This window comes from Eucalyptus grandis, chromosome 3 (genome assembly GCF_016545825.1).
Source record: "Eucalyptus grandis isolate ANBG69807.140 chromosome 3, ASM1654582v1, whole genome shotgun sequence".
In the NCBI taxonomy this organism is placed as follows: domain Eukaryota; kingdom Viridiplantae; phylum Streptophyta; class Magnoliopsida; order Myrtales; family Myrtaceae; genus Eucalyptus; species Eucalyptus grandis.
In genome coordinates this window covers 8,547,011-8,574,804 of record NC_052614.1, presented here as the reverse complement: position 1 = coordinate 8,574,804, position 27,794 = coordinate 8,547,011, and the positions used below count along the sequence as shown (strand labels likewise).

At 41.7% G+C, this 27,794-nt stretch overlaps 3 protein-coding genes and 1 non-coding gene across 11 annotated transcripts; all 4 read right to left on the bottom strand.

Annotated features, from left to right (window-relative positions):
- Positions 1–819: 819 nt before the first annotated feature.
- On the bottom strand, positions 820–8,105 carry LOC104436388 (respiratory burst oxidase homolog protein E). 4 transcript variants are annotated; one of them, XM_010049145.3, is made up of 15 exons: positions 6,820–8,105; positions 6,533–6,689; positions 5,748–5,796; positions 5,418–5,531; positions 4,867–5,289; positions 4,095–4,478; positions 3,899–3,994; positions 3,595–3,710; positions 3,340–3,510; positions 3,096–3,252; positions 2,824–3,012; positions 2,588–2,716; positions 2,318–2,396; positions 1,703–1,834; positions 820–1,055 (listed from the first exon to the last, which is right to left on the bottom strand). In XM_010049145.3, the coding sequence occupies exons 1-14, from the start codon at positions 7,439–7,441 to the stop codon at positions 1,725–1,727; spliced, it is 2,796 nt and encodes a 931-aa protein (XP_010047447.2). In that variant the 5' UTR covers positions 7,442–8,105; the 3' UTR covers positions 820–1,055; positions 1,703–1,724. The 4 variants fall into 4 exon arrangements, with proteins under 4 accessions (XP_010047447.2, XP_010047448.2, XP_010047446.2 ...); XM_010049146.3 differs by lacking the exon at positions 820–1,055 and adding an exon at positions 1,076–1,493; XM_010049144.3 differs by lacking the exon at positions 820–1,055 and adding an exon at positions 1,076–1,451.
- A 5,252-nt stretch (positions 8,106–13,357) lies between these two features.
- LOC104436387 (2Fe-2S ferredoxin) lies at positions 13,358–20,133 on the bottom strand. 5 transcript variants are annotated; one of them, XM_010049140.3, is made up of 10 exons: positions 19,940–20,132; positions 19,710–19,824; positions 19,476–19,546; positions 17,967–18,064; positions 17,577–17,683; positions 17,208–17,257; positions 17,042–17,124; positions 16,670–16,848; positions 15,800–15,851; positions 13,358–13,785 (listed from the first exon to the last, which is right to left on the bottom strand). In XM_010049140.3, exons 2-8 carry the CDS (start codon positions 19,795–19,797, stop codon positions 16,734–16,736), a joined length of 612 nt encoding a protein of 203 aa, XP_010047442.1. In that variant the 5' UTR covers positions 19,798–19,824; positions 19,940–20,132; the 3' UTR covers positions 13,358–13,785; positions 15,800–15,851; positions 16,670–16,733. The 5 variants fall into 5 exon arrangements, with proteins under 5 accessions (XP_010047442.1, XP_039166234.1, XP_010047441.1 ...); XM_039310300.1 differs by lacking the exon at positions 13,358–13,785 and adding an exon at positions 14,292–14,826 and having other exon boundaries at positions 19,940–20,133; XM_010049139.3 differs by lacking the exon at positions 13,358–13,785 and having other exon boundaries at positions 15,352–15,851.
- On the bottom strand, positions 20,114–20,186 carry TRNAA-UGC. The gene has a single exon. It is a non-coding gene; the product is annotated as a tRNA-Ala (tRNA).
- A 6,789-nt stretch (positions 20,187–26,975) lies between these two features.
- On the bottom strand, positions 26,976–27,794 carry LOC104436386 (auxin-responsive protein SAUR76). Its single transcript, XM_010049137.3, has one exon. It carries the CDS (start codon positions 27,730–27,732, stop codon positions 27,307–27,309), a length of 426 nt encoding a protein of 141 aa, XP_010047439.1. The 5' UTR covers positions 27,733–27,794; the 3' UTR covers positions 26,976–27,306.

Genomic DNA, 27,794 nt, shown 5'->3' with positions numbered 1-27,794 from the left:
ATCCAAATTAATTTTTTAAACACAAAAAAATCAAATAAGTATATTTATGACAAATTTACCCTCTATTAATTCCGTTAAATTTTACCATCATATTTTTGAGTTAGATGACATATTATAGTTAATGGGTGTACTAGTTTAGGATTTTACTTTCAGTTTGTAACAATTATTTCACTTTTTGGTTTTTCATGATATTAATTTAATTTAACAAAAATTAACGGAGAATAAATTTGTCACAAATATACCAATTTAAGATTTTTTTATGATCAAAAAATTAGTTTAGGATAATTTGACACATATATACCAATTTAAGATTTTTCGTAATCAAAAAATTAGTTTAGTGTAAATTTGTTACACATACTAATTTGAGGATTTTTGTGTAATCAATACAAGTATATTGTAATTTAAGTATGCCAATTTAAGTTGAGTTTGGACATAAATTTATTTGTCGGTCAAGTCGAACTCGGGTTCGGTAAGATCTTACTCAGATTGAGTTGAACTTGAGGATTCAAAAGTTGATCGAGCTCGAATCTGAGTATCACGGCTCTTGTTCTACAGCCTCAAGTTTGTCCCCCTTTTTTTGGGAGGGTCGGAGGCGAAATCGTTGTCAAAGGCAAAAGGTTGTTCACAGACTGAAATATTTGATGGAAGCTTAAAGATAACACTTCGGACTCGCGCTAATGAGTCAAGAAAGTTAAACCCTTAGAATGATGGCATTCTCCTTCTCCTGGTTTCGAATGTAATTCAGGGGATCAAAGCATCATTGAACTTGAGGAGGATGATACCGTTGGTGTTCTAGGGAAAAAAATGAGACTGATGATCTAAAGCAAGATTGCTTTCCAATTTGATGTTTTGAAAGTAAGAGTTATGATCAAGATTGTTTTCCAATTTGACGTTTTGTGAGTTTCATGGACAAGCCACGCTGTCTTTAGCTTTTGCTTTTGGCCCCCATGCTCGGATCTTGTCAACTACAACGTCGCCGTGTCCTTCGAACGAAATTACTCAAGTAAAACTGTCGGGGCTCCAGCATTTGGCTTTTCTCTCCGGAAATGCCTTCCCTTCATAAAACATTGGTAGATTGGTTGTGATGTCGAGATCAATTGAATTGAGACATCTCCGAGAAAAAAGTATTATCGGAGTCGGTTGTTTCGATAGGAAACCATATCATATAATCTACTGGGTATATTCCATTTTCTCATGCTGTTCCTGCTGACTTTTGGCTAATAATAAGCAAAGGAATAAGTAGGTGGAACATGCATACACAGGCACATGTCTTTGTTTAAGCCATTGTCAACTAATGGATGCCTCTTTCTTGTTACTCTCATCCAATCCCTCAGGCCTGGCTATTAAATAGATGAAGTTGTTGCAACTCCTCTTTGCCCAAGTGTTGAAAAATCGGATACTTGCACGCCAGCAATCGACACAGAATTTCTTATCGAATGCGTAATCAGAGTCTGAAAAATAATGCTCATCAATAGAGACAGAGAGTCCTTGTCCTGGTAGTTAGGAACTACAATCAAAATGCAGTGCTACAAGACTATAAGGTGCTGTCCTTGTTTCGTAAAGAATTACTTGTGTTGGTGCGTATTCCTATCGTTGGTATATAAGGGAATATACATCCTATCTGCTCTGTGCTACTATGGTGTGCGCTTCAATGTATTTTCAGCCTGTATAATAATTACAAAAACAAAAACAAAAGTTGCACCTTGATGCTTCGAGGGTCCGACTCAGAAAAGCTCCTTGTGGAATTCGAAACGTGTAGATGTCTTGTGACTCAGCTCATGCGATAGCTTCCTTAATTCCTTTGCTAACATCGGCATCCCGCAGTAGAACACCCCTGCAATAGAAAAACCCCTTTCGTTCAGACATCATTGGAACGTCAGTATCTTGCGACAGTTGCAGATTCAGCAAACATTGTAGAGTTTCATTACGTTAAGGAGATGGTTTTACTTTCCTAGTCAAGGGTTTTATTATATAATTTACGCAAAAGTTAAGATCTTATATTTTGATCCTTCGCATTATTTTCTGATGTAGACTTGGCCACAGAGTGCGTTTAAGGGTCTCCTACAAGTTTAAAAACAAGTCTCTTATTTGCAGAAGTTACATCTGACCTAATGTCAATTTGTAAGTCTTGTCTAGTTATTGTTAATATCAGAAGGCTATTGTGCTGAGCTCTACCTGTATGATGATTTCAGGATTAATTACCAGCAACAAATGAAGCTAGTTTTTGTAATTTCATTGTATCTGGGATCTGAACTACTTAGTTTGATTGTTATGAAATTTGTCAGCAAGTACTAATGCTTTCTTGTTTTACACTTACCTACTGTAGTGTATGGATGCTTTGAAGCTACTTTGATAAATACCTCTCTCCAATTCGGTCTTCCAAAGTGTGTTCTTACCTGCAAGTATCGAATATCAGGACTGAGTTAGCAGCCTCACGGTTGAAGCAGTTCACTTTAACAAACGAGCTAAAAAATAGAGAAGAATATTCTATCTATAGTGTCTCTAGTCAATTGTCTCGGTAGCGTGTTCATTGTTAACATGGTAACGTAACGGAATGTGGCATTGTTATGTAGACATCATATTATACCCGTGTGCCTGATAGGATGTCGAAACCGTGTTTGGCATGATTGAGAGCCTGGACCATGGTGATTAGAGTTGACCTTGCATCTCCCTCTTCATAGACACTGGTAAGGTGATTGTGAAGCTCAATTTGACCCTGCTCATACAGAAAGAGAGAGAAGACATAGGGTCTCTTAGCCCACTCGTTTAGTTCCTTCTACACGTGCACTAAACAGTCATGAGCAATGTTCAGAAGAATTTTACTTTGTGATCCATTTCTGCAACTTCATTCATGACTCCTTTGAACCACTCGAACGACCCAGATTCCCTAGTCACCCAGTAGAAATGAGCACTGGACGTCCTCTGTGACTTTCTTTTGCTGCCTGGTGTCACGTTTGAAGATGCGAAACTATTTGTGCTATCATCAGATCTACTGGTCTCTGTGATTGAATCCTAGTTCATCACAATAGCAAAAGTTTAGGATGTGTTTCCTAAATTTTAAGACACGTTGTTCATATATTAGCAACATACTGTACCATTTGCTCCTCTGCTCTTGTATTACTCAGAAGATCTCTAAGGATGCTTACAAAAGGGGTTGCACCAATGCCAAGCCCCACGAGGAGCAGTACATCATAATTTCTGTAGTCCTGAGCTGGAGCTCCATATGGACCATCAACGAGCAATTTGGGTTGGCTGCATCATGACATGACAGTTTGTTCAGTTAGCATTACCTAGAATAGTTTCTATTTCGGAACTTAAGCCTGCCAGAAACATAATTACCCTGTCTGATTGATACAACCAACCGATGTGAATTTTGCTCGGCCAATGACACATGACGAGTCTCTGCCTTCAGTGAGAGTTTTTTTCAACTCCTGTGTCCAATCACCAACTGTCCTGATGTGAACACTGAGGTAGTCATCTCCAGGTGCTGAAGTAATTGAGAATGGGTGCCTGGAAGGTATCAGCACTTAGCCTTTGATGGTGGAAATGCAGATGTTGGAAAAGCTAGGAGGTGAGATGAGTTTTGGACTTTACCACTCAAAAGGGGAAATTGTCGGACATTGTAGAAAAATGTACTGCCCGCTTCTGTACTTGAACCCTTGAGGCTTGGACATGATTATGCTGAAGACATTCCCTGGTAGAACCGAAACCTGAAGAGAACAAGCATAGTCCAAAAGAAATTAGCTTTTTTCAGAAAAACAAATTTCTCAATGTACTTTGCGAAGATCGTGCATGAAGACGCTGATGCATTTTTTTCTCAATTGTGCATTATATTATGTCCTTTTTCTTGATCAAACAATGAAAAGTCGAAATGTAAGAGAAATAAGAAAGGTATTACCTTCAATATTCGAACTGCATAATGGTTTGATCTGCATGCTCGCATGCTTCTCTCAAGTATGTAAAGCAACAATGGAATAGAGATGTACATCCATGTCTGAGGTAAGGCATTGAATTAGTACCGGTGCTATTGAATACATGATGAAGTTTGATGTCTTGACTTAACTACGGCATATACAATGAGACGGATTGCTTACTGTTTTCATGTACCATTCGTGCACCAAGTACAGAAAGGTTCCATGGATGAGCAGTAAAACGTAGACCACACCTAGCAGGTGATGGGAATACCAGAATGCATTGAAACCTGTCAATCTGTTGAAAGGTGCAGGTAGCCTTACTATGTTTCTCCTGAACCGGTGTGTCGCTAGAGTGAATGAGATAGCCATCAAAACCACCATAGCAATGCCCGTCACTCCTTCAACTCCAGATAGAAGGTCCGTGTATGTGGGCTTTCTGTTATTGAAGTCAGAGGATATGAGGGCAAACTTTTCTGGGGAGGAGTTTACCAGGCGGGGAAAATCACATGCTAGATGGTCTCCTGCGTGAAGGATGATCCCGATGACTATGGCACATGCAATTATCTGTGCATTGGGAAAAAAGTGCTGGAGTGTCATTCCATTATCTCTTGCATACACGAGATATAGTTGGTCTAAAATACAGTAGTGCTTGAAATAATCACTTTGAACAACTGTACTTCCTTTATATCTCGGCCATGTTCATATGCACTTTAGCTCATGCATGTTAATGGAATTGCATTCCCTGGAAGTTGCAACCATTGAAATCTTTAGACTTTCTTTCTAAATCTTCTATTTCTATTGCCTGCCATAGTGAATTTCACCATTCTTGGGAAAAACTATGTTTTCGAACCATGCCAATTTAATTCAGCCAGGAGTAATTGATACGATGTTGAGAACCAACATTTCAAAACTCTATGCATGATGTTTCTACTTGTTTCGCCAGATCTTTTACCTTGTGGAAGTTTATGTTGTCATCGAAGGGAATGAACGACCTGGCCCGGGTGGACCGGAGCCACGTCAGGGTATTCCGGCAGACGGGCAGGAGGATGAGAGCCATGTTGAGCTTCAGAGTTTCTGCTGCCCCCTTGGCCGTCGCCAGGCAATAGCCCATTACGTGAAATGCTGCCATGTTCCTGTACTGGATGAACTTCCAAGCGAAGAGGCACCCCATCACTATCGCCCAAAGCAACAGAATCCAACCTCTTTGCCAGTTCTCCAGCACGAGGCATCGGAGGGAGCTGCAAATCCTCCGCACCTTGTCGGTCGGTCTAAACGAGCTCAGGTTTTGGCTCCAGCCAACACTGGTCGTGCTGAGCGTTCGGCTGTAGTTCATATAAGTGTCCTTTTGCAGAAGCAGAGTCTCCAGTTGCCACAACTGAAACAGAGGACAGGGCAAATGATAGCCTGTCTGAATTAGTACTTCTTTCCATGGAGCAAAGAGTTTTCCTAAGTTGAATATCCTATGTCATCTATGTTTTGCTTTGCCGCTTCAGGGGCTTTTACCTCGATGTAGCCGAGGTTCTCCGGGTCCAGTTCCTCCATGATCAGGGAGGCGTATTCCTCCGCTCGCTCTTTCAGCTTCGACAACTTGTTAGCTGATGCACTGAGCATCAGAAGCTGAAATCAAGACATTGGTGAAGCTCCAAAGTGTCGGTAAAACGAAACAGTTCATTCTTTCTTAGCTACAACCGATGCATCATCTCGCTAGTGAGCCGGAAGTACCATTCATGTCTACATGGACAAGCTTAAAAGAAGGACGACACGCTGCTGATAACGCTCGAGTAATGTGATGACAAAACTCGAAATTGCAGATGAGGAAGAACAAAGTCCTACCTCCTGTACTTCTGCCCTGGTGATTCTCCCATCTTCATTGCTGTCCGCCCTAATAAAGCACAAAGGATACACACACGTCAGGACTTTTCATCAGGGCTTTTAGGGCATTTGTCAAGTCACATGAATTACCAAGTAAATTGAGGAGGTACACTAAATCTAGTTCAAATACGCAAAAAAAAACTAAGATTTTCCTCTCCATTTTTAATGAAAGCATTAAATTTTTTCATGACCCAAGAAAGCAGAAATTCCCAACAATTATCGACGACTTGGGCCCCGACCAAGACAATAATAACTCTAGCATGATCTTAATAACAACTGCTATTCTTAGTGTATAAATTCTAATTTTCAACGAGTTGATTACACGTAAAAAGACAAAGAAAGGGTACATTCAAAATCACGAAATTCACTACCAAAAATCCATTTGGACAAAATCCTTTTTGCTCTTCAAAAAGTAACATTCAATGTACTTCATTTTTCGCGGGTAATAATAATCAATGGAGTCCGACAAGTAAATTAAAGCTTCAACGACACTTCTCGTCTTTTCTTTCTGTCAGGCAATTAATACGCCGGCGATCATCCCGAGAGATGACCGCCGGAAACCTCGGGCGAGATCATGCGGCCAGGGGGCGGCCGGGCCTGCCTCGGATTCCGCATCCCCCGCCGTCAGATCGATCGAAAAGGCACGGTCAACGAGGCCAGGAAGCCATCGCTCCGATCCGATCGAACGGTCACGAAACGGCTAGACGAATCGAGAGATAAAGAGAGACAGGGAGAGGGGGGCCCACATGTCGAAGAATATTTGAAGCCGCGCGTCGAAGCTCTGGTCGGAGATTTGGAGCCAGAAGTCGTGCAGCTCCTCCCTGGTGATCTTCCCGATCCTCTGCCGCCGCCGCCGCGCCAGCGCGTCGAACATCCCCACCGCGAACTCCTTCGAGTCCATCCCTGGTTTTCCAACAGCAAAGCAAAACCCACCGCCGCCAACCGTCAACTTCCTTCGCAACCCGTCCGCACACATTTCACCACGTCTCGCATGCACTACTGTAACGATGGCGATGGGATTTGGAGAACGTACCGATGCATTCGCCGAAGTCCTCGCGGGCGAGCAGGCCGTCCCTGGCGAGGCGGTGGAAGCGGGCCTCGACCTGGCGCCAGAGCTCCTCGGCGTCCCTGGCGCAGAAGTTGGCCTTGCTGATGAACCGGAGACCCTTCAGCGCCCTCTGCGCGCTCGACCGGCTCCGGTCCAGCTGCGCCCTCGCCCTCCGCGCCTCCCTCGCGGCCGCCGCCGCCGTCGGGGCCTCCGCCTCCGAGCCGGCCCGCGACGACCCGGACCGCAGCCACGGGAACTTCCTCCGGATCCTCGTCGTGACCGACAGGTTCCTGTCCAGCGCCGCCGCCGCCGCCGCGGGATCGGGGTTTTCGTCGGCGGCCGCGGCGAACGCCCGGTTGTTGTTGCTCGTCGGGGTGACGCTGCGGACGACGATGGAGTCGTCCTCGAGCTCGAGGGTGACCTCCACGAGGTCCTGCTGCGAGTTCTGCCGCAGGTCGTTGAGGAACACGGGCAGCATTGCCCCGCCGACGCTGCCGTAGTCGGCGGCGGCGGCCGCCTCGTCCTCCTCGTCGTCAAACTCCTCGGGCAAGTCGAACCCGCGGCTGTAGCTGGACCGCTTCGACCCCATCGAAGCGGACGATCTCATCTCCTTCCCCCCAGTTCGAACCGAACCCGCCTCCCTCCCTCTCTTTGTCAACCGCTGCACTTGAATTGTCTAGAGAGCGAGAGTGGGTGCGTGCTTTTCTCTCACTTGAAACGCTGGAGGAGGAGAAGGAAGGGAGGTGACCCTTTTGCAGGTTCGGTCGATCACACGTTAGAGCAGGAGAGAGACAGAGAGAGAGACAGAAATAAACACCGCTCAACCGATCTCTCCGCACGGGCGCGTGAGTTCAACGCATGAGAACTTTCCTCTGCAGAATGTGCCCGAGTCGTGGGACGAATTTTAAAAAGCAGTTAGAATTTGGACTTCGCTCGTCATCATGATCATCATCACCACCGTCGACATTTTACAGAGCCGGGAATTTCAACTCCAGTTGCAACAGTCGCGCGGCTCCGCAATAAACAAAAGAAGGCGCCACCTTCGGGGAGAGAGAAAGAGGGGAAGGTGGGTGTACTTGTAAGGGCTGGCTTTATGCTTCTGCACCAGCAACCACGGCGAGGATTGCGCCACGTATCGGCTCCTCCAGTTCTCAGAGCAGGAGAAGGGAAGAGAGAGAGGGGGTTCTTGCGGGGAAAAAATGATTCTTTTTCCTAGAGAGAGAAGTGCTTCTTCTGGTGAGGAGAGACGAGGTGGGATATGGGGGGTGGTGGCTTAATATAGTAATGGGAATGATGCTACAAAAAGGTTTTTAAGGTAAGAGAAGGTAGAAGAAGACCAAAAAGACCAGTAGAGAGAGAGAGGGGTTTGGTCGGAATTATGGGTTGGTTTTTTTTTTTTTTTTGGCTTTCTCTCTCTTTGGGACGATATTCGGACCCGGCGACCCCATTTGCTAAAAATCACCTTTTTTTTCTTATAGAGAAAAAAGGAAAAAACTACCAAAAATCTCAAATTTTGCTCAAAATGACAAATTTACCTCAAACTTTTTTTATATGAAAAATTCCCAACTTTACAAATTGTGACACATTTATCCCATCAAGGGCGACCCCACTTGCTAAAAATCACTTTTTTTTCTCTTATTTGCTTCTTCTTTCATTTCTTTTTGTCTTCTTGACGTGAATAATTTCCCATCTGATGTTCAGTTCATTCTTTAATTCGATGGAATTAAAAGTAATCAAAAAAGGTCATTAAGCGGATTCGGGAGCGCTCGCGGCGTTCGTAGTTTAGTTTGGAGGTGCATTTTGCCCCGGTTTCGAGATAGATCTTGAGCCAAATACATTACCAAACCAATAAGAATTACCGTTTAAATCAAATCGGTAGCCTTGATTTATTGTTGATTTTGTTTGGTTTCAAACCATTACTATGAAGTCAATGTGTAAGTAAGAAGTTTAACGTGTAATTAAACTGTCTATTGTTATCGTTAGACGGAATTTAACCCCAAAAAAAGAAAAGAAAAGGAAGCACCTATTTCTACCTGCCTATTGAAAAAGAAAAAAAGGAACATAAATTATGATTGTATTGAATTAATTGTCGATAGTAAGTATGATACAAAGGATCATAGCAAGTTATTATCCAAGACTAAAAATAAATCAATAATGGCCAATTATTGAGAAGTAGAAATCGTTCATTTAAGGGTTAATACCCTTAAAAACTTCAAATCAGTACAACTGTAACAAATTTACCCTAAACTAATTTTTTGACCACCAAAAACCCTAAACCTGGTACACATTTGTCAAATTTACCAAAAACTAGTACACTTGTAACAATTTTACCCTATATTAGTTTCCGTTAAATTTTACCGTCAAATTATTAAATTAAATGACACATGACAATTGATTAGTATACCGATTTGGGATTTTACTCTCTGTTTGTCATACTTTACAATTTTTATGATTTTTTTATGGTATTAATCCAATTTAATATGGGGTATATTTGTTATAAATGTACCAGTGTGAGATTTTTAGTGGTCGAATAAATTAGTTTGGGTTAAATTTGTCATAAATATACTAGTTTACAGTTTTTTTATGATCAGTCGGAGTAAATTTGTTACGAGTGTACCAGTTTAGAGTTTTTCATGATAAAAAAAATAATAATTTTGGGTAAATTTGTCACACATGTACCAGTTTGGGGTTTTTCAGTGTATTAACCCTTCATTTAATAATATAGAGCAATCCTAGAAAAAAAAAATCTAACTTGGTTCTGTTAAATTAACAAATTTTATTAGTCAATAGGAAAGCAAATTTATCTATCTAATCAATTTATTGGTTTGGTTCGGTGTTATTGGATTTCAAAGCTATAAACCAAAATCAAACAAGTAAAATAATAACAAAAATATCCCAAACCAATAAATGGATAAACAAATCGATATGGTCCGATTTGATTTTTAGAAACGCCCCAGTGAGCAATCGTGCTTCACAACATCTCTCCTTTGAGTACGTACATGTCTTATTCAGTTTGGTTAGGCTCGGTTCGATGTACGTCGATTTTAGTTGGTGAAACAGTAGAGTAAAGAGGATAAACAAGCAATTACTACATGCGACACGTTCTTCAGAAGCTAACAGTGATGAAACTTGAGGACAAGGGACTTGAGCCAAAACCAGAATTGTCTTCAAATTGTCAGGATGATTCATCTGTCACATGGTCGCACAAACGAACGCATCGAAATATATCGTCGTCTGAACACTCCTGAATCGATATGCAGCCTTTTCATAATAATAATAATATGTCCATCGTTTGTCACACGTGAAAATGGAAATGCTTTAAACATTTTCATCAATGGCGACACTGAGTAGTAGATCGTGCGGCTTCGTTCATCTGAATCAAGCAGAACGAACCGCCACCAGCTGCAAGATCACTCCTTCTTAGACATGTTGAACCCCTTACTAATCTTACCCCACATACACACGCATATGATATACTTCGGGTACTTATTTCTCCTTATTTATCTGCTTGAAATTGTGAATAACCCGACACTCACGCAAACAAAAACCTGTCCGGGGTCTCTCGTTCCGGTCGTTGCTTTCCTTTTTCCTTCTTGGAAGATGAAGGATTCCTCCCATCTCCATCAAAACTCAAAAGGTTTGACGAGGTTTATCCACAGTTGGAAAGGAAATGTTGCAGCCGAGCGAATATTTTGCTTCCAAACGCGAAGACTTCCCTCCCTCCCGACCCATTCCCACGCCATAAATAAACAATCAAACCCTGAAAAAACAACAGCAGATGCCAGTGGTCATCTGTTCATGGATGGCACTCGCTTGCCGCCCTCACGGAAGACTTTTTTGCTGCCTCGGCATGCATGGGAGTAGGCAGGAGCCAGGACTCTTCTTTTGTCAATTATGGATTCCAACTAATCTTCATTTAATGACATGACTAGCAACTTCAGTCTCCCCTCTAAATTAATTTAAATTAAACGAGTGCAATTTTTGAACAGGCGACTCTGCCGATGAATCCTCCCACGAGAATGGCTCGTAGCCGGACCCGCCTTGACGCAAACCCGGTCAATAATCGCGACCCTAATGATTTTTGGGGGGGGCTTCTATCGGGTGGCGACGAGAGAATTTTCCTTCTTCTATCTTCTTCTTGCTGTTCTGGAATCAACGGGGTTAGGTGAGACCCGAGAGGTTTGTTAGAGAGACGTAGGGGGGTCTTAACGCATTTGAGTATTCCATAAGACAAGAATGTCTAGGACACATTAATGTGTCATTATCATGAACAGCCATTGGAACCAAACGCGATATATAATGTACATATTCCAAGAGTTGTACTAGTTCTTTCTATTGAACTTTGGCCGGTAGTACAATCGACCGACAAATATCAAAAAGAAGAAGAAATATAATAATAAAGGGAAAGAAATCAAAGAAAAGATTCGGAATATATGTCACGGACCAGGGCTCCTTCTAGAAGGTCTACGACCATTGTGCAGCACATTAGCGATCTTTTTATGTGTTGTTGCTTTTGTTTTGAGAATCATTCTTCCTTTTTCTTGACGATGCGAGCTTTTGCTTCGAGAGGGAAGCAATTTTTTTCGTGGCTGAAATCGTGCCGTGTTCTGATCGTGATCGAATTGAGAAAGCTGAAGGTGTCCAAACAAGAGTCTTTTCGAAACCATCGTTTTCGCTTTCAGCCAGCAAAAGAACGAAGGCGGCGATGGAATGAACCAGTCGCTTTCGCTTGCGCCGCTCGTTTTACTGGAGATGGTCGCTCGGGTTTCGTAATTCCTCGATAACCGCGTTTTAATGCATGGCGAAAAATGTGCTTAGGGAGTGCCCCGAAAGGAAAAGAAGAAAGAAAGCAGCTCTCATGCACGTAATAGGCGAGCCTGAGCTGTAGAGGGGCGCCGTCGATGACTAACGCAAGAGGGAACACGCATGTTTTAATGACCTATAAATCAAATTCGGAATGAACTGTCGATTCAAGTTTGAAATTGAATGGGACGACCTCCCCGAGATAAAGCCATAACCACCTAAGCTCGACCATGCTGCTCGATCATCAAACTACTCCGTTCCTTAATGATTTTGCGCTACTTAATCAGGAGATTCCTTAATCGGAAGCATAATTGATGATGAACTCCTGTTAAAAACTCTTGACGAGATGCTATTGGAGGACTCGGTTGGATTTCTTGGTCTATCGCGGTGAAATTTCAGTATAAATGAGTTGAGATTTAGTCGAGCCGAGCAATCGCGACGACCCATTTCTTTTGTACTCTGGTTTGATACTGACGAAAGTCCTGTCAGTAACCAAATCATACGAGAATAACTTGCTATCATGCGAAGTCCATAACATCAACGTAGCTGTCCGCAGGATGCGTCCAAAACGGAGTGGTTACAGTCCCCATCTGAATGATTACTACTCGCCTTTCTATTCTAAACGTCTCGGCTTAGTTAATGACAACTATTTCGTCAATGGTCCTGCCCTCGCACATAAAGAACGAACGGTGACGACTAGGCTAAAAGATGAATTTTTAGTATAAGCGGGGCAGAACGCGAACCCCCTGGCGAGTTTCTAGAGACCTCAAAAGGGCCCCGATGAAATCATTTGACTAATGATTAATCGTCGTTTTCAAAGGACTCGCCAGTGACGTGAGTGGGTTCGCGTAGGTACAAGATAGGGAACATGCAAGGGAAACGTGGGTAGGACATGGTTTCTTTTCTTCCCCCTCCCGTCGAATAAAGAAACGACGAGATTGCTAGGGATTTGGTGTGTGCTTGTGCGTGTTTTTCTTCCTTCGTGTTCTTCCAATTGGAAGACCGATTTATCGAGACTTGCGATGTCATTGAAAGCCACGGCCTACGAGTAGTTGTCGTATTATAGGAAAAAAGAGAGACGCAAGTGTCCATTCGCGCCCCCATTAGACGTTAGATTTGGAGAGACGAAGCCTTCTAACCAACTCACTTTTGACTTTGCGAAAAGGAACGTTTTTGAGTATGAATTATCGAGTCCGATTTCAAGGCATGCATGATTCGTTTTCTCCCTAACGTTATCGAACGGGAATGGGAAGCATCTGTCTTGGAAAACAGAGGAATGGGGTAGGAATGATGTGAACATCATTGTATTTTCCATCTAGAGAAAAAACACGTAAAAAGAGAGAAAAAAGAAAAAAGCGTGACGAAATATAGCTGGAATGATTACGAGTTAAAGCGATGCCAATACACAGAAGCATACAGTATGACACGTAATAGCTGTATGAGCTTGGTGAACCGTGGCATTGAATTTGACTTGGGGGAAAAGAAAACGCGGTGGCCTGCAACTAGAGGTTCAGCTGATCACGTCCTTGCGAACGACAACTACGATACAATTCTTAAAGAGAAGTCCAGTCAAGCTAGTAGAGTATAAAGATACGGCAAATTGAAGTAGTATAAAACTCAATCGCTTCTCGATTGTACGCAATTCATCCAGATATACAACTATCACGACCCCTTGATGAGAGATCACATACCATTTAATCCATACACTGTAGTTTGTTTCTTTTTAAGGTAAAGATTGTAGAGAAAGTGGACCCCGAGCAAAAAAATACCGAGAAAAGCATTCGACACACAAAAATCTATTAAAGCTCTAGCATATCTTCAAGTCACAATTCCTTCAAAAAACTAATCAGCGCATACAGATGCCTCCTCATGCCTTGGGAGTGTGTATTCTACTTCCGGGTTATACGTTTATCGCATATGTTGCCTTACAAGTTATGCTACAAGAAGCCACCTGGCTTCTACGTGTCACATGCAGATTGTTGACGTGTGTACTTGAGCTACTACATGATTTCCTATCAAGTACAAAGCAAATGACCAAAAATCGATTTCATGCTGGTCCAAACACAGCGCGTACTGCAGAGTACTAACATGGTACTGCTGACTGAACATAGGATGGTTCCTTGGTTCCTTGGTTCCTTAAGCAACAATCTGCCATTTAGGTTAAACTAACAAATCAACAATAAAGGAAACAGAGAAAGATGCACCCTCAGCACCCAGCATCATCTAGTGGCTAAGAATCACAATCCAGAATCAATCACCATGAGCAAATCTTACGAGGGAATTTTTTAAATCAAGCATGTGAGCAAAAGGGGTCATCATTTCAATGTCATATCAATGCTATCAGCCAAAATGATATATTCCAATCTTGAGTTGCCAGGGAATGAAGCAGCCCAACTACTTCAAAAGATAAGGAAAGGCCCCAAAAAATCTAGGTAGTAACCTTCTGACAGCTGAAGCTTGGCAGTGAACAAGAAAAACATATGAAGTACAACATAAGGACAGTGAGGAGCCAAACTGACAGGCATTCCCACCATACATCATTGAATTAATCATCAATGACTGGACAACAATGTGACTCTTGCCACAAAAATAGACCAATGAGTTATACCGGGACAAGTTCTACCAAGTAGACTGATGGTCAAGCCTAGAGAGTATACAAAACAACATACTGATGCATTTGCTTTCTATCCTTTATCTGTCTGATAAAAGGGCTCAGGTCAAAGTCTTAACACATGCTAGCCGAACCAATATCCCCATTCCCAAGCTAGACAAGGGCAAACCCATAGTTTTGTAAACAATGCAACATATTCCCCAAACTCCAATAGAAATAAATAAAAAAATTCATATTTACAGTGATTGGCAGAGAAAAAAAAATGTCCTAAGTTCGTAATATGTGACTGGAGCCACGAAATAGGCTCATTATCACATATCTCTAGGCTCATAAAGCTTTTGAAGATGGGTATTGCGAGTGGACTCTATGGCACATTTCCAGCCATTTTTACTATTTCACTTAATAGATGCCCATCAGGTGTGTTACTGACTTCTTTTATCATCATCTATCTTCAAATCCTTTAGAGAGGTGCAAGACTAATAGCTAATATTACTCCATTCAATTGCAGTATCCTGGCTCCTGTTTTTCACCATATAGGATGCCTCCTCCTATCAGCTTCAATGATTTGACCAAGGCAGCTAGATCAAAAGACGAATGGATTGGTTGGGATGGAAGAAGTGTTACTTACCTAAAGTGAGAGAATCGCCATAACCACAAAAGATCTCATTTAATTTTCGGTACTTTGTCTATTTGCTTGACAGCCATTTTTCAGTGGCCAAGAAATTTTCCCTGAACTCTTATAAGTAAATTGAATATGGCCCTATAGTCAGACAATTTAATAGCATCACGGTCCATTTATATGTCACACGTCTTCGTCAAATGGGCCTTGTACCACAAGGCTAGCAAAGGGGGCAATGTTTAGGCTATAGTTGCTTTTCCACTTTCTGCATAGACCACGCCCCAGTGGTGGGATCTCAAAAGTTAAATTAGAAGGGATACTCATGGGATGGCAAAGTTAAATTACAGTGATACTCATGGAATGGGGATATATAATATAGATGTTGGGCAAAGGAAAGCTCAGAGTCAGTTCTTTGCATGCACCATAATATCTACTTGTGGAGGCTGGGTTTTGGCACGGCAGGTCATGCAATTCTCCCTAGAAGTTAGAAGACCATATCTTTTATAATGGGCAAAGGAGAAATACAAGTTGTCACATATTCAAAGCATTAGCATTGGTAGACTGTCATCAACTTCATTGAAGCCACCCATAAATAACTTACATGAAGAACGAAAATGATGAAAATGATTAAAAAGTAGAGATTAGTCAAGATTTACAAGTTTATTCGAACTTTCGCTCCCCAATAATGTGACCAAATGCAGTTTGACACAGAGTAGCATCACGTTATGCACTTGTAACAAGTTCTAGCAATGCATACACTGGATAAAAGTTCCAATGGATAGTTATCAGAGCATTGGAACACCCAAGCCTTGGTCAATAGATGCTCCATGCATGTCTAGATAAATTATCATTTCACCTATAAATTCCACTCAACAAACTAAAACTACTTGGGATTTCCGCTCTCTCAGTCACAAGAATGAAGGATCTCTTACCTTGTTGATTTATCATGAGTAACAAGTTAGGCTCGGAGCAAATTGCACGTCCCTACAGAAGAAGGAAATTCTTAGGACAGATACCTCTTATCATTCTATGAGCTGAGAAAAAGAAATAGAAAATGTTTTGCAGGTTCGGACAGAGAAGATATGCATCTGATTGCTGAAAGAGAGAACCACACAAGAAGAAGAGGTAGCTAAAGATCTGGTCCACAGAACAACCAACACTTAGAATGTGTTTGGGGTGGCCATGGCTTTTAACATGTGTCAACTTTTGCTTTTAGTGTTTCCACCATGCCCACTGTTTGATATTCAACGCCTCAAATCTTTAAATAAGTATCTATTAACCTCTAAAGTTATCCGCATTTATTTTTACAGTTTCTATGAATCAGAATAAGTTTAGTTTTCTGAGGTAGGTCCCCCATGCCATCTGTCCTTCCATTTCTTTTGGAAACTCCCCCATCCCTAATTTTACCCCCTCAAGTACCATGCACATACAAACCATGATTTTCTTTTCCTGGCTTGTCTTTTAATTGGGTCATTAACAAGCCTTTTGCATTGTCGGAAAAATGAAAGGCCTAAATTCTTTAGAACAATGAAGACTAGAAACTTCTCTTCTTGCTAACAAAGTTAAAATTCTAGAGCTACAAACCATACGCATTGCCAAAGGAAAAATAAGTGCATTCCCTCAGAAATAAGAAAGATTGAATATTCATTATGAGAAACGAGCACAACCACATTTAAGGAAGATCAAATTTTATTTAGACAGCTTTCGTATGAAAAACCTGGTTTGGATTTTACACCATGTGTATAGGGTAAAATGTAATCTAAAATCAATACATAACAAAGAATAAGAGATTAGAAGTGTACTCTGCTACAAAATCGGGATGACTGCATCCTTTACACAGAAAAAACTTTCCAAAGTTATATCATGTTAATGAGGCTTTGGAACGTATCCATCAACAGCAAAGTTTCGAGTGGCTGCTGGAATCGCCAAGCGCACTCCATCTAATTCAGGTCTAGCAATCACCTGACAACCAAGACGAGACCTGCAAAGACCCAAAAGAGGAAAAATTTCACTTCTGGACAGATTATTCAGCACTGTGCATTCTGAACGGAAGCAGGGTGTCATTCCTAGGTTTGGGGCATACAGCCAACAAGCCATATATTATCACTCGGAGAAGTTTCATCCCTACACAAAATTGGGTGGGCCCCAAACCAAACATTATAGTGAGCACTCACGTTTCTGTAAGCCCGAAAGCTAAATCCAACATGTCATTTTCCTCGTCAGTTGGATCGTCCAGTTTATTATAGTACTCCACGTCCTGTCATGAGATTCATAGTTTTAGATACTTTTAAGTCAGACTCAGAGGCTAGTCAATTACAATGTTGCATTGAAGAAACATACCATCACAACGACATGACATGTTGAACATGCAAGTGAACCTTCACATGCTCCTGATATCCAAATAACAGCACAGAATCAGTTTAGAGAAAACAAAAAATTAGATTCAAGTTGCCACTGAAACTTAATATTTCATGGTTCAATCCTATATCAACCGCATAGAGATACCTAATCCGGAACATAAACATTCTGGGACATTCTATGATGCAACAGGGTTCTTTTCTTTTTTCTTTGTTCTTTTGGGTCAGATGCAACAGGGTTGAGAGGCCAACTCCTTAGAGAGAATTTGGCATTATTCGGAGAATAAGCCACACATAAGATGACAGCAAAGCTGAATAATGCATGACAATTGCTTCGGAAGGACACAAGTACCTTCAAGTTCTATATCATTTTCATGAGCTGCTTCCAACATTGACATTCCAATGGGAACCTTAATTTGCTTTTCTTCACCATCCTTATCAATAAACGTCACAGATATCCTGCAAAATTCCTCCAAGTACACTAACATTAAAGGGTGGTCCGATTATAGAGAAAACCCTGAAGAGGGCCTAGCTCATGACTGGAGATAAACAATCTTCATGTTGGATCATCCACTAGCCACACTCATTTAGGATGACGCACCAAATTAGCCACCACCACAAAATTGATCGGCTAAGTTCACCATAACTACCTCAACAGTTCATGCAACCATATGTATTTCATTTCCATCTTCTTTAATACCAAAAACAGAAGAAATAACAAAAGAAAAAAACAAAAACTCACTTGTCTTTCTCTTCATCGCATCCCCCATGAGCACCATCAGCAGTGGTTGTAGAACAAAAGAAATGCTTCTGAAGTAGGGCACCCTGGAACAGCTTATCCTGCCAGCCATTGAAGAAGAAAAATCTAAAGACAGGATTCTATCTGTAGAAAGCCACTATTGACAGAACAATCCTACTAAAAGAAAAGCTAGCAGATAACAGAGAGAAATTCCAGGCGAAAGAGCAAAGTGAAAAATTATGGGCATACACTGGAGATAATATTCCAACTGATGTAAAGTTGCAGGGGTGAATACCCTACGCGTGACATTTGGATGGCAACAAAACATAACATGGAAATCAAGGCAGCAGTGGAACAGGATCCACCCCCACAAACATTACGAAGCACACAATTGTGCCAGGATTAAGCAACCATTAGAGAAACTTTTGTCCACACCAGTTCATCACATTTGAAGAAACTATTATTTCTCCAAAGAACGCAAAGATGAACCTAGAAATAATTTCACACCTAAAGGATATCAACTGTCATATCACCATCCCTCATCTAGACTTTGCTAATCGAACGTCAAAACCATTGACACAATAGAAATGGGGCTGTTAAGACACAAAATAAGTTGTTAACAGAGTTTGTCTCTCTATCATGCAGTTCAGAGCACTCAAGACAACATTCACAACAACCAAATTTCCATCCGATTAAATATAACCAGATCCAGTTGAGACTTACCCAATTGAATAGAAGAAACTCAACTCTCAAAAAAAAAAAAAAAAAAAAAAAAGGCTTCAAAATCGAGCATAGAGCAAGAGAAAGATATGAAGATCGATAAGCATTTCTTGTAAAGTAAAAATCAACAAATGTGCTAACTCCAACAAAGGGACAGCTTTTCTAGCTGATCTGGCCCCTCAATATGGAAAAACTGTATGGAATTGATTCAAGGATTACCACTCAGACATTATCTTTCTGGATTTGAACAACTCAAGACTAGACATTGAATAAATCAAAACAGGAAAAGCGATGACATAAAAGAAAAGATATTATGCACTTGAGCCCTACGAATAACCTCACTTCACCAAGAATCAAGAGCCACCTGACCACAACGACCACACAATTTTGGCACTGAAAGCGGTGACTATATCATGGAACCAACTGTTATAGAAAGCCCATGCATTTCCATCTATATTAGTCCCGCTAACATTTCTAACCAGAATAGCTCACAACATGGTTAATAACTTCTCTGTAGGGCTACAAATCGCAGGATTCTCAGTAGTATTCTGTAGCTAAAGCTCTCTAATAATGAAAATGGGGACATCGACATTTCAAAGCAGCAACCACTTCACTGTGAAGCCAACCACGCCTCGTGCAGTACTATCCTCTGAAGCTTCGCGGTAACGAGAAAGAGTAAACAAGAATCCAACAGGTACAAATGCCAACATATAATTGATAAAACTGCTCATATGGGAACAGTTCGAAACCGGGAATCGACCACTCAGTACCCAATACGGAAGGATTACTAACCGAAGGCTGCATTGCAGGACTAGATTGTCTTCGCGCCCCTAGATGTCTTCTTGCGAGGGACGTACTCGCGCCTGCCAAAATCGAAAAGAATCCAGACCGAACGAATCAGCAATATATCGAGCATGAGCAGGTGGAAAAAAAACTCACTTCGCGAATCATCCGATGCCAAAACAGACGTCGTCAGAAGCGAAACGACACGGGACCGAACCAAAACGAGCGAGCGAAATCCCTAACCGAGAGAGAGAGGCGCGGACGGACCTCGTCGCGAGAGGAGCTCCCTGACGACGCGAGCTCCGATTCTGGATGCCCTGGAGATCACCATACTCGGCGCCGCCTCAACGAGTCCTACCTGCGACCAAAATGAGAGAGAGAGAGAGTCAGGCCTCCAGAAGACGAAAGGCTCGGCGAAGCCGGCGACGAACGGTCGGAGGGGACGGAAAGGAAGAGGAAGAGGACGGACCGACCTTGCTGAGAGAGAGAGAGAGAGTTTGAGAAGGAGATGAAAGCAGACGTCGACGGCGGCGAGAGAGAAGAAGGGAATCGTTCCCGATGCTGCTGCTTCTTCCTGGCGGCGAGAGGCGTGGCCCGTTCGAACTCGCGAAAAGGGAAAATGAAGAGGAAAAAAAGGGGAAGAAGAGTGGAGATGCGGGGTATCGAACCCCGTACCTCTCGCATGCAAAGCGAGCGCTCTACCATGTGAGCTACATCCCCGACTTGCTGGCAGTGGTCCATTCCATTTATACTTAAAGGTTGTATCAAACTTGGTAAAGGCTGCCAACCCTATTGGGCGGGCGGAATCTGGATTTGTTTTCCAATGGGCTTCTGTTTTCGTTTCTGTTACTCTTGATTGCCTGTCCTCTGGGCCGGTCCGACGGGACCTCCTTTTTTTCTTTTTTTAAATCAAGGACGGACGAGTTGAGCGTTCGGATTTATTAGGATTTGCCAATAATTTTGTCCCGGCGGTTTGCGGAACGTTCCAAGAAGAAGTACGGGTGCATTTGGTTCAACATTTTGAAAGCCCATTTGGAAAATGCAAAGCAGTTTAGCTTAAAAAACTTTAGGCAAATGCAAATACCGTTTAGTAAATTATGCTTTAAAAATTAACTTTGAGAGAAATACCGTTTGGTAGAAAACACATTTAAAAAGCCCTTTGAGTAATTTATATTATTTTTCTAATTTTATTTTTTAAAATTCAAAAAAAAATAATGTATACAACTTTATAAATATAAATTTTGACAATCATACTAAAAAAATCAAATAAATATATAATTTAAAAAAGAAACAAATCCTTCATCATAATTTTTTAATTTTTATTTGCTTAAAATTGAAAAAAAAAAAATTATGTATGCAACTTCTTATATATAAATTTTGACAATAATACTAAAAAAATCAAATACATATATATAATTTTTTTTTAAAAAGACCAAATCCTTCTTCAAAATTTTTAAATTTTTATTTATTTAAAATTGAAAAAATAATGTATGCACCTTTTTAAATATAAATTTCAAAATAATGCTAAAAAATCAAATATATAAATGCTAAAAAAATAAAATATACAAATAATTTTTTAAAAAGACCAAAATATATATATATATATTTTAGCATTTATATATATTTGATTTTTTTAGCATTATTTTGGCATTTAAAAAAATAATAACGAGGGCAAAATCAGGAATTTGAAGAATGAGTGATGATAGTTTTTGAATAAAAATTAAATTTTAGTATTCGGCCAAATCGAAAGCTCAAAACTAGTCCCTACTAGCTTGAGCTTTTAGCATTCCCAATGCTAGCTTTCATTTCAAAGTTATTTCAAAATGATTGCCAAATAATTCAACATTTCCCTAAGAGGCTTTGAAGGTTGAAAGCCCATTAGGAATATTGAACCAAACACACCCGTAATCAATTAAGCAATTAAAGGTACACATGATAATCATTTTATTTTTGTTTTGGACTTGTTTTTGCAACAAAAATTCATTTGACAACATAATTTCATTTTTTTTTTCTTAAACAAATTTTCAATCTAAAAATAGGTCTTGAACAAAATTAAGAAGTAAAAATTTTCCACTTTTCTGTTTATGGAACAAAAATAAAAAATAAAAACTTTTTTCATTGTTTGTCTTCACTATTAGTTGTCCGCCTTCCACCACCATTGAGCACCATCCACCGTCGCTGAGTGCTGCTGTTGGGTGGCAAGTGTCGTTTGCCACTACTGGGTGCTGATCGCCCTAGTTAGTCAGTGTCGTTGCCATCGTTTGCTATCACTTAAGAGAGAAAATTTTTGTGTTGTCGGCAAACGAATTTTTATTTCAAAAATTGAAATTTCATGTTATTATTAAATGTGTATTTTTGCTTGGAAATTCATTCACGAATGGAAATAAAAATTTTATGTTCCCAAAATCAATTTTTTATCAGAATTATTATCATTCGCTGCCCTAAGCAGGTGATTCGAGAAGTCCCGCTCTCTCTTGGCCCGAGAAGCACATTGTTGGAACCGTGACAACGCGACTAGACATTAAAAAAGCCAGAGAATTATAGTGAGACTTCTGAGCTCTTCTCCCCCTTATGAGTCAAGCATTTTGACCCCGAGCTCGGCATTTTCCCCTCGATCTCCTCTCTCTCTCTGTTGCTTCGAATGCGCCCTGACCGTGAATTCGCTCGCTTTTTGACGGAATACTTATATTCACGAAGTTAAAGTCAAGCACTCAAAAGACTAGAGAGCCAAGTTCAAACATTGAGGAAAAACAGATGGAATCTCCAACAGCCAAAAACAAAAAAGGGGCTATCGAGTGCCCTAATGAAACTCTCGTGACTCGAGGTTTGAAATATGAGGCACAAGTGTTTGGCATCTTTATCATTATATTCCGCGGACTTTTCACCGTATATGTATATATATTGAAGTGTAAGAGGAGATAAAATCCGCTATAACTATTACAGAAGAGTAGACGAGATCTTATTCAAGTCTATATATATATATATATATGACGAATTTTTCCATCACATAAAGAAAGTGTGCGCATACATAAATAAGAAGCCAAATGAAGGTGAGTGAAGTTGTAAAGTGCACCAGCAAAAGGTCCCGATACCTCTTTCGAAATTCATTTCCTTCTATTTCGAGATACCATTTATCGAGGGCTCTTTTTATTTTCCACGGCGCATTCATTGCATGTGAAAAATTTAGATTAGGAGGGGCCCTCCACAACATGGCACGTTCGATGTCGCGAGCAAATGAGTGCTGCATGTGTGCCAATGATATGAGAAGAGATTTTCACCCAATTATTATAATGCGGTCTTTTGTTTTCTTACTGCCGAAATTATTTTCCCCCTTCTTTTCTGGGTGGGGTTGGGGGAGCAAAAATTCCAAGCTCAACGTGGACGTGTACTGACGGGTGGGCCCCCACGTGGCTACACACCCACGTGGGCTTCGGTCTTCGTGGACGCGCTGACCGGCGGGGGAAGGAAGGGGGGAGGGGGGGCCGCCTATCCGCCCTCCGCCGCGCCGTGAAAAGACCGAGCTGCCCCTGACTGACCACCTATCTGAACCAGGATGACGGAGACGTCGCGTCGGATGATGGGACTTCGATGGCGACGTGCGTCTTCTCATGGCAAAAGCCGCAAAGCGTGGCTGCATGCTCACGCCGGGGTCTAGTTTTCGTCGTCTACGGTGGCGACAAAACCATGAAGATGCCCCCCAGCGTCGTAACGGAATATCGATTCGAGATCAGGAGTGTTTGAATGAGTACATTGGGAGAGTCACATAAACTCTCAGGTGTCGCTAACGGGGGACCCATCATCCTGATGTTACGTGTAAATCACTTAATAACCCGCCAGCCTCCCTGAAATTTTGAACTCCTGACCTTTCCTCAAAAGTCTGCAACTTATCCAGCAAAGCCATCACGGCTGGTGATCGCAGATATTCAAATTTTGATAATGAATGATTTGCTTTAAAGCTAATTTATCGAAGATTAGAATCTCTCGTATTTAATTGCTTAATAAAAAGGTCAAAATGGGTCTTTAAACTTATATATGACTCATTTAAATCATAGATAAGTCATTTACATTATGAAGAAGCTAGATAAATTTGTTTAAAAATTGAAAATTTAAGATAAACTGATTTTAAATAAGTCGCGTCGAATGTTAAAGAGTGTTTCTTTTGACTATCCTAAAAACGAGCATATTGATAACGAATGGCTTGCTTTAAAGTTAACTTATTGAAGATTAGAATCTCTCGTCTTTAGTTGCTTGATAAGCGTGTCCTTAAGCTCCACTTAGACCTCACAAAAAAAAAAAAAAAAAATCGCGCGGGATTGGAAGAATCTTGAATGTTTACGACCATCAACATCTTTGAACTTTAGTTTTTGCACATAACTCATAGGCACGCCTGACGACTATTATGCTAAATATTTTGCATTCTCAAATCAAGTATACTAAAAAATCGAGTAATTCCACGAGACTACTCAGGCGATAAGTGCGTCTATCCTCTACTGTAAAGGCTTGGGTAAAAATCACTAACCCTTGTGCTTTGTTTTGCGGCCACCCTAGAAGTACCGACCCATGTGTCTTCTATAAGTACTCGACATGCGCATCGCCCTCAATAGAGATCAATCATATGCTCAAAGAATTTCTCAAACCTTATTTATGTAAAAAAAAAAATAGAAAATGAGGTCTGTGATAGGGTCGTATCGGCTCGATGCATCACAGTCCAAAAGTTAGAATTCACAAGCCAAACATGCCCTGCATATTATGGTATGTCATGCACCAACAAGTGACTGGAATGATGAATAGGTAGTTTTTCAAACTTCATGATGTGATTGGGTTGAAGTGTAATGTGGGGAAAATATTCTTTGGTTGTCCTTATGCTCGAAAAGGCAATGGACATTAATTTCAACAAATTACTATTAAGCAAACGTTCATAGAGCTAAAAGCTAATGGACATAAATTTCAACGAAAATAATTAGTGTGGACTTTTGTATACCCTATAATACTTCTCCTCGAGCAATATGCTTAGTTAACAAAAAGTGAAAATATATGTTAACTAATTCTTATACTTCCATTTTATAGGAAATGAAGTATAATGAATGCTATTTTTTTCGCTCACCAATGGTAAGTACGTGGAATTTATGAAATTAATTGTATCTTCGACAGGGTGAAAACACACTACATACATGTCTGTGCGCGCGCGCTTGGGAACGACTGTCCTCATCTGGCGATGCATGAAAATTGGGAAGTGACATGAATTGAGGGCCGCTAATATCTTTTCTCATCCACTGCTATGACAAGGACAATAACGATGTAATCCCAGTGTCGGCGGGGAGCAATGCGATACCAACAGCGCCTTGGCGACAATAGCACCGAACAAGCCATGAATGCATGCTCACAACTCACATCAGCCATCACATCAGTCATCATATCAGCCATCGGGTAGGCCTCATCTCATCTGGTAGTGCGTGAGAGCTGGGAGCTCACATGCATCAGGAGGTTTCTTTTCTCATCCGCCCATACAATAGGGATAATAAGGATGCGTTTAGTAACGTTTTTGTTCAAAAATTATTCCAGGGAACAGAAATAGAAAAAGTATTTGTTAGGAAACAATTTTTATCGAAAAAAGATGCGCTTGGTAAACTTATTCCGAGAATAAAAAATGAATAGAAACAAGTTTGGTAAATTTATATTCTTTTTTTATTTCTTTTAATATTTTTAATATTTTTATTTTATTTTTCATTTATTCCTTTCTTTTTCATTTTTCTTCTTTGGTGGCGGCCTCGCCTAGCCACGGCGAGCTCCAGCTCGCCCAGCCATGGCGAGGCTTGGCCTCACGGATCTGGGCGAGCTCGAGCTCACCTAGCCAAGGCGAGACCAAGCCTCGCTCGCGCTGGCGACGCTCGGCGAGGTCGCCGGCCCTCGACGGGCGTCGCCGGCCCTCGACAACCGGTCGCCAGCCATGGTCAAGGCGGCGATCGAGGTTGGCGACCAGCCAAAGAAGAAAAGAAGAAGAAAATAGGAGATAGAAGAAAAGAAGAAAAAGTGTTTCTAGAGCAAGAAACAATTTTTTTTTTTTTGTTTTCATTTTTGTTCTTTTTGTGTTCCAAGAACAAAAAATTTGATTTTGAATAAAAGTGTAAACAAATGCGTTTATGTTCTTTTTTGTTTAGAGAACAAAAACAAAATTTCTATTCATAAAAAAAAAAGAACGAAAACATGCAGGTCCTAAGGATCTAGTCGCTAGTGCCGGCGGCGACATAGGCGACGATAGTGCCCACCCGAAAAAGGCGCAAAAACGCAAGCATGCGCGAGGGAGAGGCACCATAGCCAAGCATCTCGCCGGGAGTTAACTTTTTCCACGTACGATTGTTCCACCTAAGCTTACCCATCGATGACAAGAAACAAAGGTCAAATGACCACCGCACGCACCCAACTCGTCACCCGATCGATACGGCGACGTCCTTTTCTTTTCTTTTCTTTTCTTTTCAAAAGGGGCATAAGGTTTACTTTAGAAGCACCAACTTCTAAAGGGTGTCAATGGCACAGCTTGGAAACGCGTCGCGGTAGCTGAAGTTTCGTGTATTCATTCGCTCTCTCCATACCGTTGTCTTCCAATCAGCAATTCATGAAGAAATAAAGAATGAAGTCTTCGAAAGCATACAGCCACGAGAAAGGTAGAAAGCTCCTTTAGAAACCGACAATCCATGCCTCGAGCATCTCCCACCCACCTCATCATTAGCACGACATTTCTTAATTAATCTCCGCCGGAAAGCAAGCTCCGAACTCATTTTTCTATCCATCGTAAGTTCTACTTGTTCTTGTCCCGTTGTATACTTTCTGCCGTCCTTTCGTGTCGTCGTCTTGCTTTGGTCCGATGAATCGACTGCGTAAATGACGGATCGGATGGGGTCCTTTCGGTTGTTGTGTTGCATTCACGGTGCGCGGATGACAGCAAGATCCACGTACGGCAATGGAAAGTTTTTCACTTCAATGCTAACCGCCGAAGGAATCTATTTCAACCTCTTTCTTTTAACCTGGAGCCCATGATACGGACTTTATACCAAAAAGTAAAGATAACTCAGACCGCAGTTCGGGTATTATCTCTTTGGTCCCTAAGGACCATGGGGACCATAATTCGCTTAGTACATTTGGGAAAATTGAAAAATATATGACGGAATGTTTATTTAATTTGAGATTTTTATCTTTTTGATAGTTTGTCGCGTGCATGTAAAACTTTTTGGGCCGTCATCCTTTTATTTTTAAGGTATGGGAATGCCACGATGCATGAGATGTTACTTGCCAAGTTGCCTGTCATTGAAGATTATAGCTCGCGGTGAATGATAGTCGTCTCTAGTATAATGACTTGTTGATACACTATTTTGACAAGAAAATCATGATCTAGAGGGCACATTTTGCATGATTTAGAGACCTCAGGTCTTACTTTGCCTACATTTTGGGCATCAGAGACATATTGAATCAAAGAGATCATTTTGCGAACTGAGATTTGTGCATTCAATCAAATTGGCAATGCGAAATGAAAATCGCCTTCAATATAACTTAACAAGAGTCCAAATTTGCATATCAATCCCAATTAATCCTTTCCTAGCCGGCCATCCGGAATCGAGATCAGCCGGAGTAAAAATAGGTTAAAATCCTCGCTCGCTCGCTCGCTGAGTCAAGAGCGACTCAGCGAGTGCGATGCGTTTTCTCTATCGGTGTCTCTTAGTATTGCTGCTCAGCATTGCTTAATCTTCTACTACGCCCAGCTAATCACGTTATTAACCCTCGGGATAGAATATACAGCTTCTTATACGACGTCGCGCCGGCGCCGAGTCGGGGAGGCCGCGTTGACTCAGCAAGCGTAGAACTCGACGAGCTCGTCCATGGACTCGGGCTGGGGGTCGTCGGCGTTCTCGAGCATCCACAGCAGGTGCTCGAACAGCACCACCTCGCAGGCCACGGTGATGGCCGCCTCGTCGGGGGCGGCGCCGGGGGAGGAGGAGGAGGACCGCTCGACGAGCTCGCGGAAGAGGGGGTGGCGGAGGACGGCGGACCCGATGAGGTAGCGGCGCCGGGACTTGCCGACGTAGACGGGGTGGAGGTCGGAGGCGGCGGCCGCGGCGGCGGAGGCGGCGGTGGGGGAGGAGTCGCCGCAGTCGTCGGAGACGGCAGAGATGTTGCTGCGGCGGCTGGAGGCGGCGCCGCTGCTGGCGCGGCCGAGGGAGTTCCACTTCTTGAGGACGGACCTGAGCTTGGTGAGCTTGCCACCTTTCGCCATGGAGGTAGAGAGAGAGTGTTGATTCAGTTCGTGGGTTTTGCTCTAGAGAGAGAGAGAGAGAG

Excerpts from the sequence above, each read along its gene's own strand:
- LOC104436388 (XM_010049145.3), bottom strand. The coding sequence starts at position 7,441 with ATGAGATCGTCCGCTTCGATGGGGTCGAAGCGGTCCAGCTACAGCCGC. Across the intron at positions 3,511-3,594 it reads ACAATTTCCCCTTTTGAGTG|GCACCCATTCTCAATTACTT; the intron begins GTAAAGTCCAAA and ends GATACCTTCCAG. Across the intron at positions 3,013-3,095 it reads CAAGAGCAGAGGAGCAAATG|GATTCAATCACAGAGACCAG; the intron begins GTACAGTATGTT and ends GTGATGAACTAG.
- LOC104436387 (XM_039310300.1), bottom strand. The coding sequence starts at position 19,797 with ATGGTGATCTCCAGGGCATCCAGAATCGGAGCTCGCGTCGTCAGGGAG. Across the intron at positions 18,065-19,475 it reads GTCCTGCAATGCAGCCTTCG|GATAAGCTGTTCCAGGGTGC; the intron begins GTTAGTAATCCT and ends AATGGCTGGCAG. Across the intron at positions 17,258-17,576 it reads AAATGATATAGAACTTGAAG|GAGCATGTGAAGGTTCACTT; the intron begins GTACTTGTGTCC and ends TTTGGATATCAG.
- LOC104436386 (XM_010049137.3), bottom strand. The coding sequence starts at position 27,732 with ATGGCGAAAGGTGGCAAGCTCACCAAGCTCAGGTCCGTCCTCAAGAAG.